The sequence below is a fragment of the Onychostruthus taczanowskii genome, unplaced genomic scaffold, assembly GCF_017590055.1.
Source record: "Onychostruthus taczanowskii isolate IOZ18803 unplaced genomic scaffold, ASM1759005v1 scaffold2, whole genome shotgun sequence".
Lineage (NCBI taxonomy): Eukaryota > Metazoa > Chordata > Aves > Passeriformes > Passeridae > Onychostruthus > Onychostruthus taczanowskii.
In genome coordinates this window covers 17,451,591-17,470,344 of record NW_024499239.1, presented here as the reverse complement: position 1 = coordinate 17,470,344, position 18,754 = coordinate 17,451,591, and the positions used below count along the sequence as shown (strand labels likewise).

Genomic DNA, 18,754 nt, shown 5'->3' with positions numbered 1-18,754 from the left:
CACAACTTGATCTCGGCCTTCATTTTACAAATAATCTGCTGTGCAAAATAGTTTATAAAATACTAAAAAAAGAGCTTTTATTGTAAAAAAATAAAGTTTCTAGATATACAGTTACTTTGCACTATCACAAATATTGCCCAGTATTTAACATTTAAATTTAATGTCACAATACTCAGGTCCTGTAACCTGATGACCCTACTGGTAAGAAAGCCACTACTGAAACTCAGGTTCACTAGGGATTGGTTAATTATTTTCCTCCTGTCATATCTACACCATAACACAGCTCTGATGACCCATGCTTGGAGCTGTACCCATATCATGAATTTAGACACATCCTTTCCTCCATTATCAGGTAAAAAATTCCAAGTTAAATGGTAAATTTAGTTGGTGGCAAATTTTAGTAAGTCATGGCAGTAACACAGGAGCTACACAGTGCAGTCACAGAACAGCAAAGGTCCCCCAACAGTGCATTTAAACTTTGCTGAGAGGCAGTGTAAATAAAGACAGCCTACATCTGGCTCTGGGAATGAGCTCTGACCCCTGTCAGTGTCCAAGCTACCTGGCCTGAAAACTCCCTGTGGTCTCTCCGTGCTGCAGTGCAATTGCAACCACTTTAGCATGAAACGCCTCTAAGAAGTTTTGGTACAGTCAGCTGAGCCCTCATTGCTCCAGCTCGCTTTCATTTTGCAGGGTTTTCATGGCCAGGCCCCAGAGGGTCATGCTGGAGAAGAAGGGCCCCTCGTTACTCTTGTAAGCGGCAGAGGAGGCCCGGCTGCCCAGGGGCTCGGCGCAGTGCCCGTCCAGGCCGGGCACGGAGGAGCGGATCATGGGAATGCCGTCGGGCTGCAAGGGCTCCTCTGCTGCAGACACATCCACCTCCGGGTAAGCATACGCTGGGGGTGCTGCTGGAGTCTGCTGTGCCTGGGCTTTCAGCAGTTTAGCAGGATCCACGCCCAGTTTCTCTGGGTTTGCCGAGTCGTGGTGCTGGATCATGGATCGCAGCTTACAGTAAGAGTCCGCGGAACTGTCGAATTCAGGGGAGTTTCCAGCGGGATGCATGGGGAATTTAACAGACACCGGCAACAATGTAACGGACATCTCCGGGCCAAAAGAGTCAGAACTCTGGGACTTGTCAAGGTCGGGCGTTTCGATCCCTGGAGTGAATTCCTCGAGGGCGCTGGGCCCCTCCTCGGAGGCCTTGCAGTGCATCTTCTTGTGCCGCCGCAGCACGGCCGAGCGCGTGAAGCACTTGTTGCACGTCTCACAGGTGTAGGGCTTCTCCCCCGTGTGCGTCCTCACGTGCCTGCGCAGGTCACCCGAGCCCGCAAAACACTTCCCTGCGGGGGGACAGAGCATAGGAAAACAAAGATAGTGCAAAAGTAATCTCAGCCCTAAGGAGTTGCAGCTGGGTCAGTTACCAAAGGTCAGGAACAGGCCTGACGTTAACAGGCCGCAGCCGTGACCAGTGCAAAAGTAATCTCAGCCCTAAGGAGTTGCAGCTGGGTCAGTTACCAAAGGTCAGGAACAGGCCGCAGCCGTGACCAGAGACAAGAGCAGTGCTACAGAAGAGTGGGCTGGCTGGTTGAGGAGGAACTGGAGTCAGCTGGCTGCTGTGAGGAGGAAAGAGCCAGGGCGAGAGAATCATCCAAGAAGGTATGAACCTTCTGCGGATAAGGAAACAGCAGCATGGAACTTCTGCGATAATATGACAACTCTTCCCTACCAGAGACCAGGGATAGATTCAGATATTGCTCTCAACACAAGCAAATCAACATGTTTTAATTACAGAAACTACCAAGCTATAAGCTATCATATGTCCCATCATTTATCTAGAACAGGTTCAAACAAGTTCCATCTATTTTTACAATTCCATTAACTTGTCTCTTCTTCTTGATCTGATTTTCTAACTTGTGTTTCCCAATGAATGGGTTTAGTTTTTGTCTCCAGAGAGGAATATCCATTAGTACTTGAAAGCTGTGAGTGCTCTCAGTTTGTCTCAATCTTAACAAAGAAAAAAAAAATTAAACTATCAATTTAATTTGTCTGTCTGGAAAAACAGTATGCTGATAAGCTTCTAAATATATTCTTCTAGTGAGAGCTGCATCATAGAAAGAAATGGTTTGTTCATTACCAAGGAACTAATCTCAAACTGCTGACAAAGTTAGCTTTTTTGTTAACTTTAGACCACCATAATGCAGCAGTCCTTTTTTTATATTCTGGCCAGACAATGTGTGATAACTGTAATTTTTTATTGCTGTAAATATTAGAACACAGAAAACTATTCAACTGTTTGTCAATCCTCAAAGCTACAGATTCAAATAAGCTCAATCACCATATTGCTAAGAAAAGAGTCTGAGGCTGAACCAAGGCAAAGTGTAGGAGAACAAGCTGAAAAAGAGATAATTAATTTCCAGAATTGCCACAAGATTGAGAAACCTCACATTTTTTGAAATAGTAGAAGCTTATGATTTTTATCTCATTTATTTTGCATGGACCAACTAAAATGAACCATATTAAATGCCCAATAAAACTGCAATCTCAATTTTCAGCAGCATACTTTTCATTTTGCTGCACAGATTTCTCTTCAGAACAGCCATTAAACAGTAATGATAAGATTAAAAATTACTGGAGTAATACATCTGGATGTTTTGCATAGTGTGAATGGTTTTTTAATGCTTCATCAGATCCTCTTTGCACACACAAAAATATTCAAAAGACCACTACCAGAAACAAGCCTGTTTCACGGCACCACACAACTGACTGTTTTTACTTTTGTATCCTGTGCATCTATTTTCTCATTCTGATGCAAGGCCTCCTGATAATATTGGCTTTTTTCTTGTGCCTTAAGACTGTGCAAACACAACATACTGCAGCTGGATTTGAACATATGAAACTACCCTCCACCAAAGCTCATTCCTCAGAATGTGAATGAAATTCTGTCAAAATAACACATAATGGCAATAAAAAAAAATACTACGCAGGATGTTAAGTAACCTATGAGATCAGGATGTACCAGATCAAAAGCCATTTTCAGACATCCTGGCAGTATGGGCTATCTAACAGATTTTGAAAATGGGTGTTCTGAAATATTGATCAAGTTTTGATTTTATTCCAGAGGCTGAAGCAAAGTAACAAAAGGTTGTTATTGTCAAACTCTGTGGGTGAATGGAGTTAAAATCAAATGGTATGCAACTGGAAAAAAAAAGAAAAGACCTCATCAATAGCTAAGTGATGTCAAACCTAACTTCCCATCAGAAAGGACTATTCTGAAAATAAACCTATTTTTGAAGCAGCTACTCTGAGCATCTCTGTAGCAAACATGTTAGCAAACACACACTATGCTAATTCCTCTTACTTCCTTTCTCTAATTTTCAGCAGAAATTCTCTTTTAAACTTACAAGAAATAAAGAAGTCTATTACACCAAATGAAAGACCATGAAGCATGCAAGACAGAAAATTTTGTGACTGACTTTCACAACATGGTATTTCAATAGAAAAGTTTTGATTAATTATTATTCTGCCAACAAAGGCACTTTTACTCACCATTTGAAAAGCAAAGACAGAACCAAGCAATGCACAGTGAACCTTACCACAAGCTGAACAGCTGTATGGTCTCTCTCCAGTGTGCCTTATCCTGTGCTTTACCAATTTTCGTTGCATATTAAATGACTTCCCACATTCATCACAGGTGAATACTTTATCTGCTGTATGGGTCTTTTTGTGCTCCTTTAAATTACTGAAGTTACTGAAACCTAGAAAAATATGACAGACTCTGAGATTAAAATGACTCCTCACTTTTCACTCAAAAAGCCTGAGATAGAAACTTTGGTTCTTACACACCTCTGCCACAGATATCACACAGGTGAGGTTTTTCTCCAGAATGAATAATTATGTGACGCTGAACATCACCAGAAGCAGCAAACCTGTAACACAACATAGAAACCCAATTAGTGTCTTTATAAGGCCCTTACTTCCCTAAACTACCATATGGAAATTGGCTTGAATGAATGTCTGATGTTCTGAGCAAAGACTAAGACCTAAATAAATAGATGCAATTAATTTTTAAACTGACAATGCCTAATTAAATTTATGCTAGGAAAAAAACTCCAGAAAACATTTTTACCTTTAATGTCACTAATTCATTCTTCATTTTATGCTATTCCTGCATTAGTGTATTTTCTGTCACCTGTCAGCTAGCAGAATCATTTAATGCTCTGCTGAAATTTGTCAAATTTCCCATACTTCAGAATTCCACAAAATGTAAAAAAAAAAAAAAGTATCACCAAATAATGACAAAAATGTGAGGGAAAGGTACAAACCCACATGATTTATTGTGACTCACACTGTCCAAAATACACACAAAAATACACAACACAATACATATAACACAACAAAATACACTCCATGATACTTTTATCTACATACCAATACACAAAAAATTTAGACCACAAGCTCTGGTGACACAATTATCTTACAACAAGTCAATTGCAAACATTTATGTATTTTAATCCCATCAGCACATATTTAAACCCAGCATCTTCTAAGCAAAATTGGGCAGCATGCTGCCTTAGCTCTTAGCCCATAGTTTATCATGAAGATTAGCAGAAAACATGAACAAATATTTTCATGTTAACTTTACTAAGATGACCAATTCTCCTCACCTTTTCCCACAGACTTCACAAATGTATGGCTTCTCACCAGAATGTCGACGTAAATGTGTCTGGAGATTACCTGCCTGAAGGGAGAGCAATTTAAGCATTTCAATTCAGCTTGCCTGTTGCTGTATACAGATTAAAAAACCCCAATGACTGAAACTATGAGACTGGCTTTTTATTCATACTTCTAAGGCAGTGAAGAATACAAAGCATGTATGAACTCAAGCACTCTTATCTAGTAAAGACAGACTACCACGTACTTCAACATCAAATTGTTTACCTATGCTATTATCCATTGACAAGAAGAGAAATAGGGAAAAAATAAAAAGAAGCCTGAAATCAAATGTTAAGAGAAAAGAAAGACCTACAATTGAAAACAGATCCAATTATAAATGAAAATTACACTATGTAGAATGCAGTGAAGAAGAAAACTTACTAACTTACTAGCAATGTTGCTCATGTCAGTCTCACTTGCCCTGTCCTACAAATAAAATATTATTACACAAGGATGTCTGAATTCACCTACCAGGTGGTTAAAAAGAATAGAGTGAGCATTCTTCTACCCATAAAATACTGAGATGCTCCAAACATGAAATTGTTTACTCATACCAAAATAAAACAGAATAGGAAGTACAGAAAAGAACAAATGGGACTACTGCTAACAATTTTATTACATATCTTTCCTCTCTCAATCCTCTAAAATTCCTGCTAGTCTAGCCAGCAAAGCAGACAATGACTAGCTAAAAATCTTATGAGTCCAACTTTTTTTGAAATGTTTTAAAGCCACTAGTCCTTGTGAATGATTACTCCACTGAGTCCAGCTCTCAAACCACAAGACACACCTTGTAGAAGAGCTGCAGATGTTCCATACATTGTGCACACTTCCATAGTCAGTTTTTAAACTTTTAAACCTTTTTGATTGATAATTGCCTGGTTTTTATTTAAGGAAACATCAAATCCTTAAATTGGGAAAGAAAATTTGGGATGCAAAGAATGCCATGTGCCCATCTGTCACAGCAAGATAACAAAAATAAGACCCAGACTAATTCCTTCTGAATCATTTAGTTAATAAATTACCTGTTATGATCACTGTAATCAGACCTTATAATATACCAGAACTCAAGTACTGCAGACACACACATACACACACACAGAGGACAGTACTGAATGGATCAATGTGGGAACCCTGAAAGAGCTTTCTTTAATCCCTGTACATTTTTTCAGGCAACAGTGTGACTGAACAACTGTTTTCTAAGGCTAAACTTTCTAATACTGAAATCTACTCAAAGAAAGGCATTAGGTACTTGGGGAAGAAGAAGATGAATCATGGAATAATTTTTGCTTTTCAAAGACAAGGGATTTTATGTCACAGTGCATTTTAGAAAAACATACAGAAAAAAAGACAGACATCTTTACTTCTATCCATGTCACAAACAAACCCTATCACGGGCATTTGAAAGTTATTCCAAATGAAGACAAAGGGTGAATTTGAAGTGCAACAACTACTTCCCACAAAGGCATATAAAGAATAAAAACATTTTACAGAAAGAAGCAAGTAGATCCATTTCTTTATTACAAGCCTATGTCCTTGCCTCCTAATGAGGGCAAAGCTTGTTACTATCTGTGCTAAGACAAAAACAGTAAAAACATCAATAGCTTGTATTCTTTCTTAAGCTTCAAAGCTGGCACACAACCTTGGTTAAAGCATCACATGCCATCCCAATGGAAAAAAACCTAAGGGGACTTCTGCTTGCACTTCAGTGCAAGAAAAAAAATGCTCAGAAGAATCCTCTAAATGGTTGCACAGACCTCCTCCCAAATTTGGAGAGCCGAGAGATACACCAGACTTAGTCCTTTTGTAAATGGCAGGTTTTCAAAGTGAAGCACCTTATGCACATGGGCCCCCAAAAGAATTTCTGCAGGAGGAGGTGAAACAACATCCTGAACCACCAGCCAGAGAGGGTTCACATCCCAAAAAGCTGTGTACAAGCAATGAGGGAAGATGAAGGCTTAGAAGTAAAAACGGAACATTTTCCTCAAAAAAATCAAAGACTTTTATGGCTGTTTGTTCCCAACTATGAGTTCCCACATCAATTTCCCCTACTTCTTTCATTTTCTGCTCCACATTCCAACACACAGCACATCAGCAACATTCAGCAGGAGCAGACATCCCACCAGGCCCAACAGCTGCACTCTCTCAAAAGCACAGAACACGAAGGCTTAAATAAGAAAAGTGTTTCTATTTTGTGCCTGCAGACAGAGAAGATAAAGGACAAGAGCGGAGATGGTATTTTAAGCAAAAAGTAGATAATTATCTTACTGGATCTTACTTTCTGGTGAGTGGAATCTTACTTATTTTCAGGATTCAAAGGCAAGTAGCTCAGCAATGTGTAAAACCCCTTTATGAGCAGAGAAAGAACTGCAGCACAAAGGCTGAGTGCTCTGGCTCTGTGCTGGATGTGTAGGGACTGTCCATGACCACGTATCTGCCTGCCCCTCCAGGCAAGCCAGGTCACAGGGAGGGAAGGGAAGCTGTTTGGGGGGGTTTAACTAAAAGGCAGAAATTTCCAGCTTTGTCAAGGTGGTTTTTTTTTTTTTTTTTTTTTTTTTTTTTTTTTTTTTTTTTTTTTTTTTTTTTTCTGTAATTAAAGAGGAGCACAGCATATTGCATGAGGAGCCTGTCATGCCTGTCAAAAACGGGTGACACTTCTCCCCTCTTCCCCCACTGTAGTAGTACAGGATACCACTCTATTTGCCAAAAGTACTTTTAATGGTATTTGAAATACCCACACTTTTCTTTTAATAACTAGAAGTTCAGCCATCAAAATGAATGAAAATGCTCTTCTCTGTCTGAAAAGCATGCCCAGTTTTGCTGAAAATTGCCCAATAAGCATGATGAAACTGTATTGTTCACTGGACGCAGTCTTATATTCACATTTAGCAACAAGCTAAATATGGACACAAAGGCATCACATTCATGGGTCAAACAAGGCCCACTGCTGGGCTGTGAAACTGAAGCAAGAGCAGCTCAACAAGTAGTGGGTGGGTAGGCAAAAAGCACATAGCTCTAATTCTTAAACCAGAACCCATAAGAAATGCCAAAGCAATTCAACAATAACTATCTAATCTTAGTATAAAAATATGCTGTTTACTGTCTGCTGTTCTTACATGTGCACCTCTCAACCACAAAATCAGAAAGGAAATAGACATTTTGGAAATGTGAGACAACTAGGCACCAAATTTGTAGAAATAAAGATTAATTGTTGTTCCCAGAATAGGAAGTAAGCACTGCAGGGCAAATAAAGCAGTTAAAGCTTAGGCCCTGTATGTAAGTATGGAATTTCACAACAAGTTTTTTTTAAAATCATAGCTGAGTTTTGTCACTCCTAACGGGTGGTGTTCTTACTGAAAGAAACTGAGCCCACTTATATGGATACAAATTCTTTTTATCTGTCTCAAATCTACTTAATAATTTATGCCATTTAGGAAGATGAAACTGTATTGTGAATACAACATTACATAAAACTTGAATCTGCACTTTTTTCAGACACTGTAAAAATGCTATTCACAACATACCTTTAAGCATAAAGCAAAAGAACACTTTGGAAATGAATGTTCTTCATATTTCAAATACAGCTGTGGCTCTGTATTATCTCAAACATTCATTTGAATGTAAAATACATAACACATCTATTGAGAGCAGACAGAATCAAAGATATGGAATGCATCAAAGAAATCTAAAACATTCAACATATTGTTCTCATATAAGACATTTTAATAATTTATCCCTAGAGTGAATTCTGTCTTTGAACAAAAAAAAATCTAATCCTAAATCCAAGATTTTTAGAACCAACACAGAGATGCATTTCAAGTGTAAGTACCATAATATATAAAATATTCCCACCTGTGAGAAGTGTTTCCCACAAATGTTACATTCAAAAGGTTTCTCACCTAAAAGAAGAAACAGAACATAGAACTTCTAATAGTTGCAGTAGAACAGAAATGTTTAAAATTGGTACACTTTCTTTTAAAACATGCAATGTAAGAGTAAAAAATTTCCCTAAAAGGATACTTACCTATGTATTTAAGGGGAAATTCAAGAGGGAAATACAACTTTTACCACTGAGTTTGTAAGGCAGACTTGCTCAGAATTTCTCTTTCAAAACAAGTAGAAGACTTTTGACACAAATGGGTGCAGTTTTTAATCTTTTTAAAATACTTTTGATTCTAAATGAAAGGAGTACCATAACACCAGGAAGAACAGGAGAGATGAAAAAGCCCAAAAACAACAGTGATGGGAAGGGCACCTATTCTTTCACTTGCACAGAGACACATTCTTAAAAAGAAGGAGGAATGAAGGAAACTGGTTTGGAAGAATTGTTTTCTGATTTTAATGTCTACTATATATCTCTGCTCAGCATATAGTCATTCAGTTCCAGAAAATATATATTTGCCTTCTAATTCCCATCCTATATAGAAGTACCTGAAGATTACCCAAGTATTTTGCTCCAAAATTTTGAATTTATTAATGTAAAACTGTTACCCTTGAATCTCTAAAAACAGATGAGCAGTTCTAGCAAAAACTGATGCAGCCCACTTCAGCTTTTCAAAATAACTTGACTCTCAATCTAGAATGTGACTGTACACTTCAATTCTCTCGTTGTTAATTTAAGACAAATATGTTTTTGTGATAAGTTTTTCTCCTCTATAGTATTTCATATAGGTGTTTTTTAATTCCCCCTGCTTAGTTCCTGGTTTCCTAGTTTTTACACTGGTTATGTGCATCTTTTAGAATTTTGAAAACAAAAATGATGCTCAAATACCATTGATCCAATGGCAGCCACACTTATCATCATCTTTCATGAGTTTAACTGCACATTTAAAGGACATTTGTGCAGGGCACATGTGCAGGGCAACAAAAGTAGGGTAAATCGATATGATTTTGAAAACAGAGTATTTCCAAAGGGAAAAAAGAGATCTTAAGCTGTGTTTCATCCTGATCATGATAAAAAAATCTGTACAAAGACTTTTTTTTACTTATTTAATTTTAATTTTCCTGACTTTACAGAAGACCTCTTGGCTTCTCTTCCATTAAGTATTCTCTACATCAATGTTTTTCCTCCATCCTTGGAAATGTTACAAGAAACATCTACCATATCCAGGTGTGGGAATTCCATTTTCCTTTCCTCCTGCCAAATACAGATGAAGTTTTTCCAACATATTTTTGGATCAAGGACTAAATGCAATTCTCTTTAGATTTTAAAATGCAGAGTAAACATACAGTTATGTTGCTTCACAGATTGCAACCTTGCAGTTAGTCTGACAGCTTGAAGTTTTACCTACTTTGTTTGCTTAATGAAAAATGGAAATCTGGCCATTTTAAAAAAGCTTTCTTTCAATTAAAGATAAAAATTATGAAACTAGTAAATCAACTATAAAGTCACTCAACTTTAAAGAGCACTGAGGCTTGATTTCATTATGGCTTTAAACTTAAAAAACACTAAAAATTCTGACACTGACAACACAAATGTAAATGAAACCAACAGGGAGCCAGATCTGTAGCAACTGGGAAGGATTCTGAAAGCCATAAAAGCATCAAGATAATATGAAATGGAAGATAACAAACAGTAAGCAATTTTTGCAGAAATTGCCTACACAGAAAAAAAGTTACTGGAAACCTAAAGAATAGTATCTGAACAGGAATCACTCTGAAATGACTAGAGGGAGAGGGAAGGAATCGGAAGCTCAAATTCCTCCAAACAATTATTGTAGGCTGCATGCAGCCTCATTCTAACTGTACTGATGTACAAAGAATTGGAGGCTTTTCCCCCCAAGATAAAAATAAACAGGTTTTTTTGGGAAAAGAAACATCAAATTACTTTTTGGAGAACAATTTTGCACTTGCATAGAATTCCAGACCACTGGGCTTATCAAGTAACCTATTGCTCAGAAGCAATTAGCCTCGCTGTACCTGAGGGTGTATTAGTAAGAGTGCAGCTAAGAAGCTGAAGATTATTCTTCTCTGCTACCACTGGTGAGACCATATCTGGAACCTTAAGAAAAGAAAACACACAGGAAATCTTACTGCTGTCTACAGGATTGGGAGGGCAGAGGCAAGCAGGTTGTTCCTAGTACACAGTCTTATGGACAAGAGACAACAGATGAAAGTTTGATCATGACAAATTCCAATTAGATACATGAAAATAATCTTTTACCCCACGAGGGTGGTCAGACACTGGGAGTGATTGTCTGGAGAAGTTGTGGAAACTCTGTCTCTGGAGATGTCCAAAATTTTCACTGCACAAGGTCATGAGCAAAACCGACCTAATTTGACGTGCCTTGAGCAGGAAACTGGAGCAGATTACCCTCAGGAAACCATGCCAATCTAAATCAGTCTATGATTCTACAACTGTCAATAAATTCCAAACCAAAAACCTCATCTGAGAACACTGGGATTGTATCCTTCTTGCACAACACCCTGCAAGAAGACAATGTACACAACAGTGGGATACATGGCTGCATCAACAGCAATAGAGAAAAACTGGGGAAAAGTAGTAACTGGATACAATTTAGACAGTGCTGAATCCAGGGAACTTTACTATGAACCCTTGGCCTGCCTTGTGCTTTCTACCTTCTGTTGCATCCTTTCTTCAACATTCTGCAAGAAGAGGTGAAGATAAAGTACACAATAGTGATCAAAGGAGTGTTGTGTCAGCTCCAGAGAAGAAAGGCATGAAGGCAGAAGTGGTGTTCCTGATGAGACCACAAAGGTGAGGAGCTGTACTCACTAAGGCAAGGAATGCTGGAAGCTGCTCAATCAAAACTCAGAATGAAAAGGTTGAGGAGCAACAATGTATTGGATTACATGGCAGTGCTACTCTGTTCCTCTTCCATTCCATCCTGCCAAGAGCTCTTTCCATGAGCCAGAGTTTGTTTTGGGTTGCTCTTTTGAGATGTTCCCTGAAAATACATAAAATACCCCAACAAAACCACTGGATGTTCCTGGACAGGTATGGACTATATAAAAGAGATACACTTGCTTCTTTTTTTTTCAGACAAGTCAATATAATAATAAAGAACAAATTATAACATTCAGTCAAAATCAACCAAAGTCAGTGCCGTAAGCTCTGTTTAGAGATTCCTTTAAATGTCCACGATAATAATGCAAACAAAACAGTCAGACATGCCTGCACAATGACTGTTGAACACAGTTTGGCTGCCTGAGAAAGCTCATCAAGGCACCCACGCTAACCTGTAAATTCTTTGGTAGCTCCTAGTGATCAGGGACAGAGAATTTTACATGTGCTTTTTCTTGACAATCACACCACCACCTGTTTTTTTTGGGTTAAAAACAGGTTTGCCACTGTAGCATGTCCATTTCAGCTTCCTCCATCTCTTCAGCAAAGCTTTATTTGGGAGTGCTTTCAGTGAGCCCTGTAAGACTTAAATGACTGCTAACCCTTTTGCTTAGCTCTAGAAAATTAATACTTTTAAATAAAACTTATTAGCTAGCAATCTGCTGTGCTTTCTGAAGTGGCAGATGAATAGAAATGGCTTTTAGTGTACACTTATATTACTTAACTACCAGTGTACCTAACAGTAACAATACAGATGTGCCCTGTGCCTTCTGCTGCTACAGGTCTTTCCAATATCAACATCCTACTCACCATCCACTGCCATCTCCCAAACACTCTTTTTGCACTAGTTGGGTATTAAAAAAAAATTAACATGAATAACAGGGAAATAACAGGGAATAATTCCCAAAAATGACAGGGAAGCAAACAGGCATTTCTAGTCATATCCTTGCCTCAGTTTTTCGATCCTCGGATGGAAAATAAGCACTTTTTGCTTATTATTTGTTAAACTTAGGCTCATACACTTTTGTCCTCTTAGCACACCCATAGAAGAATGCTAATGCTTTATTAACTAGTGTTCAAGTCTGGAATTTTTGGAAACTCCTGGAAGAAGATGGTGTGTGAAAAGCAGCTGAGAATTCCTGAATCCTGAGGTCTCTCCAGCACAAACTGACATGTTACTGCAGTTAGCTGGGACTTTTCTAGATGCTCTTGTCATCTATCTGATCATCTGTTTTCCTGAAAATCTAGGATATTAGAATATACCTGATGATACCAGATCAAACCAGATAATAAGATAAAAAAAAAATACAAGGCAAAAAGAGGATCTAGGTAAGAGACATATGCAACTCTTTCACAGGAGAACAAATTTTAGAAAAAGTATTAGCAACATGAACATACAGAAGCAGTTAAAGCTCACAACTGAAAACTTTAGGAAGCTAATGCAAAATGTTCATAGTTTCAGGTTCTGAGAAGATTTTTCCATTAATAAAATATAAAAAGAAACTTTCATTCTAAGAATCAGTTGACAAAATAAATTCATGTCTGCAAGAGAGTATTATATTTAGTGTCAGAGTAACAATACATGATCATTTCCAAAATGATGTTTATTTGACAAGATTGAGAGAGATGCATTTGTATATTTAATACAGGGAAAAAGAAAAGCAAAAAATATTCAACAGCTTAATCAGGAGTACTACCATCTCAAGGAATTTGAATCAATGGTGCTACCTGCCTAGCCAAGGTACTTTTTAAGATCTCTTCTAAAGAAGCATCTCTAATAAGAGGATATGCTCATTAAATTGAAGAGACAAATTAAATAATTTGCAGTTAAACTAGGGCTTGTTTTTCACTAGAATAAAAAGATACTTAAAAATAAATCTGTGTTAGGTTTAAAAATATTACTTGTGAGTTTTTAAAACAAAGTACATTAATTCAAAATTCCCATTTACTCTGCAGCCAACAAGAGCCTTACTCTCTAGGTAAACACAAGTTCTTATAAGACATATTTCTACAGGTTAAAAAAAATGACTACCAAGCCCCAATCACTTATATCTTACAGTGAATACATGACCAAAGAGAACAGACATATTCTAGTATACTTATAGTACCATTTATTTGTTTACACCTTTTGTTGTCATCTGGCTCAAACATCTGGGCCACCTGACAAACTGACTAGAAATGACTCATCTAAATGCAGGACAAAACCAAAATTTTCATTGAAATTTCATTTTCATCAAATTCACACGATGTTCTTTGAAAGAGCACCCAAAACCCCAAATACATAGAAATCTTTTCTACAACTCCCAGCAAAACTTGGTATTACAGTTCTTTATTTCTGTAGGATAATCCATTAAAAAAAAAAAACAAAACAAACAACAAAACAAACCACAGCCTTCTGAAAGTAGACCCTTAACCAGCATCTCTAAATCAAGAGACACTGCAACATATTCTCTGTAACTGAAATATTTGGTCTGCAGACCAAGTAACTGATAACTGTACCTGTATGAGACCTTTTATGTAGCTCCAAATTGCTTGGATGTTTGAAAGCCTTCCCACATAACTCACAAGTATATTGTTTCTGTGACTGAAGAGTCTGTGATTGTCCTTCTTGTTCCAAAGGATCTTGAGATCTTTCCACTTCAACAGCTGGTTCAAAATTCTCTGAATTCACTACATCTTCAGCTTCTTTTTCATCAGTAACTCTAGCATCTGCTGTGTCCGTGGTACTTTCATTTACAGGTTCAATTACTTCTGTTATTCTGCTGTCTTCTCTTTGGGGCTCAGGGGGCTGCTCTGCCGATTTCTGAGATCTTAGAAAATTTAACTTTTTGAGGTGTACTGCCTTTTTCAGCCGCATCTGTCTGCTGGGCTGCATAACTGTGCTCTCTGCATTTTGGTCTGGAGCAGCTTCACTCGCAGCCTGGACCAGGAAGTTTGACGGTAAATGCTCAGAGGTTTCCAGAATACACTCAGAGTGATTGACAGTGCAAGAATTACTTTCCACTGTGTTTATTTCCGTGGATGTGCTGTAAGAAAACGATGGTTCTGCTCCTCTCTCGTGATCAGAGCAAGCATTTTGTTTATAGAACTGTTTGCTGTAAAAGTTGCGTAGTTTATAGTAGTAACTTGGTTGTTTAAATGGGAGCTCTGTGCAGTTGCCATCTAAGGAATCTTGTGGTGGTTTCTGTCCATCACCTGACGGGGTGTGCAGATTAGCAGACTGTGAGTGGTGCTCAGCCAAGCCTTTGTTAGCTTGTCTGTCAGCTGAGCACTCAGGCAATAGGTTTGTCCCATAGCCATCACCAGCACAGCTGGTACCTGTACCCAAAGTGTTCTGCAGTGAAAATACACTATTACACGGCATGCTGGCTGCCTGCTCCACAGCTGTGGAAGACTTTAAAAAGGTGTGGCAAATGTTCAGCACATTTTGCACTTGGAGGCACTGTGCAATGTCCAGCATAGCTTGCACATTGTCCTGACTGAGATCCAGGTGGGAGGTGTACATGAAGTCCAGGATCTGGCCTATGCCACCTACATTTTTGATGTCCAAGTGAAACACATCATTCTTCTGGCCTGAAGAATTCTGGAAAAGGGTCCTGATAAAATAAGGCAAATATTCAAATACAAACACAAACAAATCACAAACACTTCAATAAGAAAAATATACATACATCTCAAATAGGCTGCTTGGTATGAAACAAGTTTGTACTCTCCAGCCTTACCTAGAATGCTGTGTTTGTGCTGGCTTACCTAGACTGATGATCAATTTCTCAAAACTCCTCAATTACATGTCTTATATATTAGTCCTACATTAGTGCACTTGAAGTATAAATCAAAGTAAATGATCCTTTATCTAACTTTAATTCTGTATTTTTGTATGTTTTCAAATAACACTCTATGCCTGTGGTTTCCTATCAGCCATTCTTCACATATTAGGTGCAGTGGTGTACTTATGGATAATTTGCAGAACTGGTTGACTCAGAATGGCTTTTCTCCTTTCATCATGGCAGATCAAACAGGACATAAATTTTCTAGCAAAATGGAGAAGATAGACCTCAAAGTCAGCCAAACTCTTATCCTCTGGCAACTGAGCTTGTCCATTGAACTCCATCAGTAAGCCTGTTGAAGTTCTTAGCATTAGTTCTTTCTCCACAAATACACAATAAGATGGCAATATCAAACAAGAAGATGATATTATTTTTCAATTTATTTTCTCATATCAAAAGAAGGTTCTTTTTTACTGGTACTGGATAAGAACCAAGTAAAAGAATAATGAAGAGTACAGGTACATAATCCTAAAATAGCAGAGCAACCAATACCCACTGAATTGTCACAGAATCCTTATAATGAATGAATTCACAAAAGTTCTTACTATTTGATGCAAAGTATTCTCAGCATCAGAGATGTAGTTCTTCACATGCACAAGCAGTCCTAGATTAAGTGGGTTCATACTCTCTCTCAGTCAAAGTAAACAATGACATACAAATTGTGTCAGGTCACTCATATGCAGTTACTTTCCTACACAAAAAAAATGCCCCAAACTTAATGGTTCCTCTTTGTGGGCTAAATCTCAAATTTGGGTTTGTTTAAAGGCAGGCATGATATCAATGAGCTCTAAATTTTCAGAAAATGTGAGTCTATGCTGAAACTTTAGAAATGCAGGGGATACTCTGAAACCAATACCCACATCCAAATTCTTTCATAAATCTAGACCATCCTATCCAAATTAAAACCAGAACTATAATGAACAGATCTGGGCTGAGAGCCTAAATTGATTAGCCACTTATATCCTATTGAATTTTAATAGGAGCTGAGCTCTTAGTTCTTTCTAACTACTTTAAAAATTTGGTCTTTGAGCATAATTGCACTTCATCAGCAGTACAGCACTAGAGGAGAAAAAGGAACCTCATCTTTTTTCTCTGGTCATAACATAAAAGCAGGTTTCTTACAAATGAATTAGCAGTCAAGCTTTAGAGATGTTTCAAAAAACAAGGTCTAAAAACTGCCACCTCTAACAGCTTATTCATAACTAATATAAAACACTAAGCTGGGAGATACAGCACCCTCCAAAATTTGGAGGCACAACTGAGGGCAGTACAGAAGGGTAAGAAAGCAGTGATTGGTATAATGGGCCACCTGTATACTTTAAAACACAATTGTTGTCTCTGAGAATCTGAATAAACAGAGATTCACTAATAACCTACATGGTCACATTTTATTTAGCATGTGATTAATGAAACAAGTCCCATTATTTGGAAAGGGATAACATTTTATCAATTCCACCCCTTATCTGGCTCTGTTCATATACTCTACTATGTTCCTTGTAAGCAGTTATCTTTTCTGGTGAAGTACTGAATGCAGGTCCATGCCAGAATCTATTATATGAAGCACTATAAGCAAGTAAATCAAGAAAATGTCAAAATCAAACAGCATACTGTGAATACTTGACACAGCTTTATCTGTGGACAAACAATTTCCCTTTTCTCTTTACACTCCCAAGTGTAAGAGTTCCCACAACCAACAGAAATAAATACCGTTTTCAGAGAAAGCCTCTGCCAACAGCATTTAATTACCTTTTTAAAGAGAAGAATTTTCTATCACATACCTGAAATACTGACTGAAAGCAGCTAGCACATTTTTGTGTGCTTTGAAGCAGACACCCTTCACCACCAGCATGCAGTCACAGAGAAGCCCCTGAATGCGTTGCTCATGTAGCTGCTGGAGAAGATGACAGCTATGGCTAGCAACAGTGTCCATGCTAGAAAACCACTTAAATTACCTATAATGAAATAAAGTGCTAAGGTGAATGTTAAATTGCAAAATTAACTTAGAATATTAAGAACATTTTAACAATTTATTTTAGCTTTCAAAGGAAACAGACTTCAGTTTACACCTGCAATTTGATCTCTAATGACATTCTGGTTAAAGATGAGTCACGGTATTGCTCACCAACAGATACACAGCAATACACATTTGAAATACTGATTTTTAACAGAGATTTGCTTACAACAAAGAGCATGTGCAAAAATCTAATGGTGCTGCCATAAACTGGACTCCATAGCCACAAAAAATGCATCCCAATTTAGACAACTTCCACGATTCTAATGCAAATAATTAGATTCTAATGCAAAAACACATTACATGTACAAAATCAGTAGCATTTGTAGAGGAAAACTTCAGTTTCTTCATCCTCTAAACTCAGAAGGGAGAACATAGTACTAGTGTTATTTCAGGCATTTGTTGCTGTTCTAGCTACATACATTTCCACCATGGATCTGATTAATTAGACACATTAGCATGGTATTGTTTTTAATACAACGTAATATCGAAATGAAAAAATCCCCTCTTAACAGGTTGGAAAGACAAGTCACCTTCCAACACAACACATTTACATTGACTTCTATACTTCTTTTTTGTTTTCACCCGAACAAGCATGCAATGCTTCCCCTGTGCGCTTGTGAACATGACAATTCCAACTATTAGGACAATCTGAATTTCCATCTTCTAACTCGGAATGAAGGAGGAAAATCTTCCTATTTTAAGGAATGAAGCAGAAAAACCACCTTCTGTTAAGCACGACCAGATAGCTGTTGCCCCATTCTCATATCTCATGAATAATAAGGGTTCCACATCAATTTCTCCTGGTTTACTTCTGTCTCTAGCTAATTACATGGAGGGGTTATTGTACTGTGCTTTTGCTCTATTAATGCTTATCATACTTTGACCAGGCTTTAAAATGAAGAAAGCGCATCAATTTGCTTTCCCTGTGAACATCTCCCACCACGGCACCCTGCCTTGCAGTGCCTCTCATCCATCAGGAGCGGGTCTCCCCAGGGGCCGGGGCACGGGGAGCCGCTCCCAAACCGTGGGAGCCCCTCCGGCACAGCGGCTATTTATGGCTCAGTTCCCCTCAGCCTCGCCCAGGCTCGAGGAGGAGGAGAGGACAGAACACAGGGAGGATTCGCCTCACTGCGGGCCGGCTCTGCCCGGGGACAGGGCAGGGGAGCGGCCGGTGGCGGGCTCGGGGACGGGGCTGCGGCGGGAGGAGCCCACGGACACACAGCCCCGGGCGGGGGAAAACGCGGCACGGCCTGGCACGGGCACGACAGCGGCCCAGGGGCAGGAGCCGGCCCTGCCCAGCCCAGCCCAGCGCTTACCGGCTCCGGCCACCTCCCAGCTCCATCCCCGCCAGCGGCCGCTTCCGCCGCCGCTCCCTCCCCTTCCCCTTCCCGTTCCGGTGCG

General features: G+C 38.7%; 1 protein-coding gene across 2 annotated transcripts; it reads right to left on the bottom strand.

The window, feature by feature from the left end:
* On the bottom strand, positions 1-18,721 carry ZBTB49 (zinc finger and BTB domain containing 49). 2 transcript variants are annotated; one of them, XM_041403059.1, is made up of 8 exons: positions 18,670-18,721; positions 17,118-17,291; positions 14,012-15,108; positions 8,560-8,606; positions 4,662-4,735; positions 3,841-3,923; positions 3,591-3,752; positions 1-1,337 (listed from the first exon to the last, which is right to left on the bottom strand). In XM_041403059.1, exons 2-8 carry the CDS (start codon positions 17,267-17,269, stop codon positions 661-663), a joined length of 2,292 nt encoding a protein of 763 aa, XP_041258993.1. In that variant the 5' UTR covers positions 17,270-17,291; positions 18,670-18,721; the 3' UTR covers positions 1-660. The 2 variants fall into 2 exon arrangements, with proteins under 2 accessions (XP_041258993.1, XP_041258994.1); XM_041403060.1 differs by lacking the exon at positions 18,670-18,721 and adding an exon at positions 17,936-18,050.
* Positions 18,722-18,754: the final 33 nt, after the last annotated feature.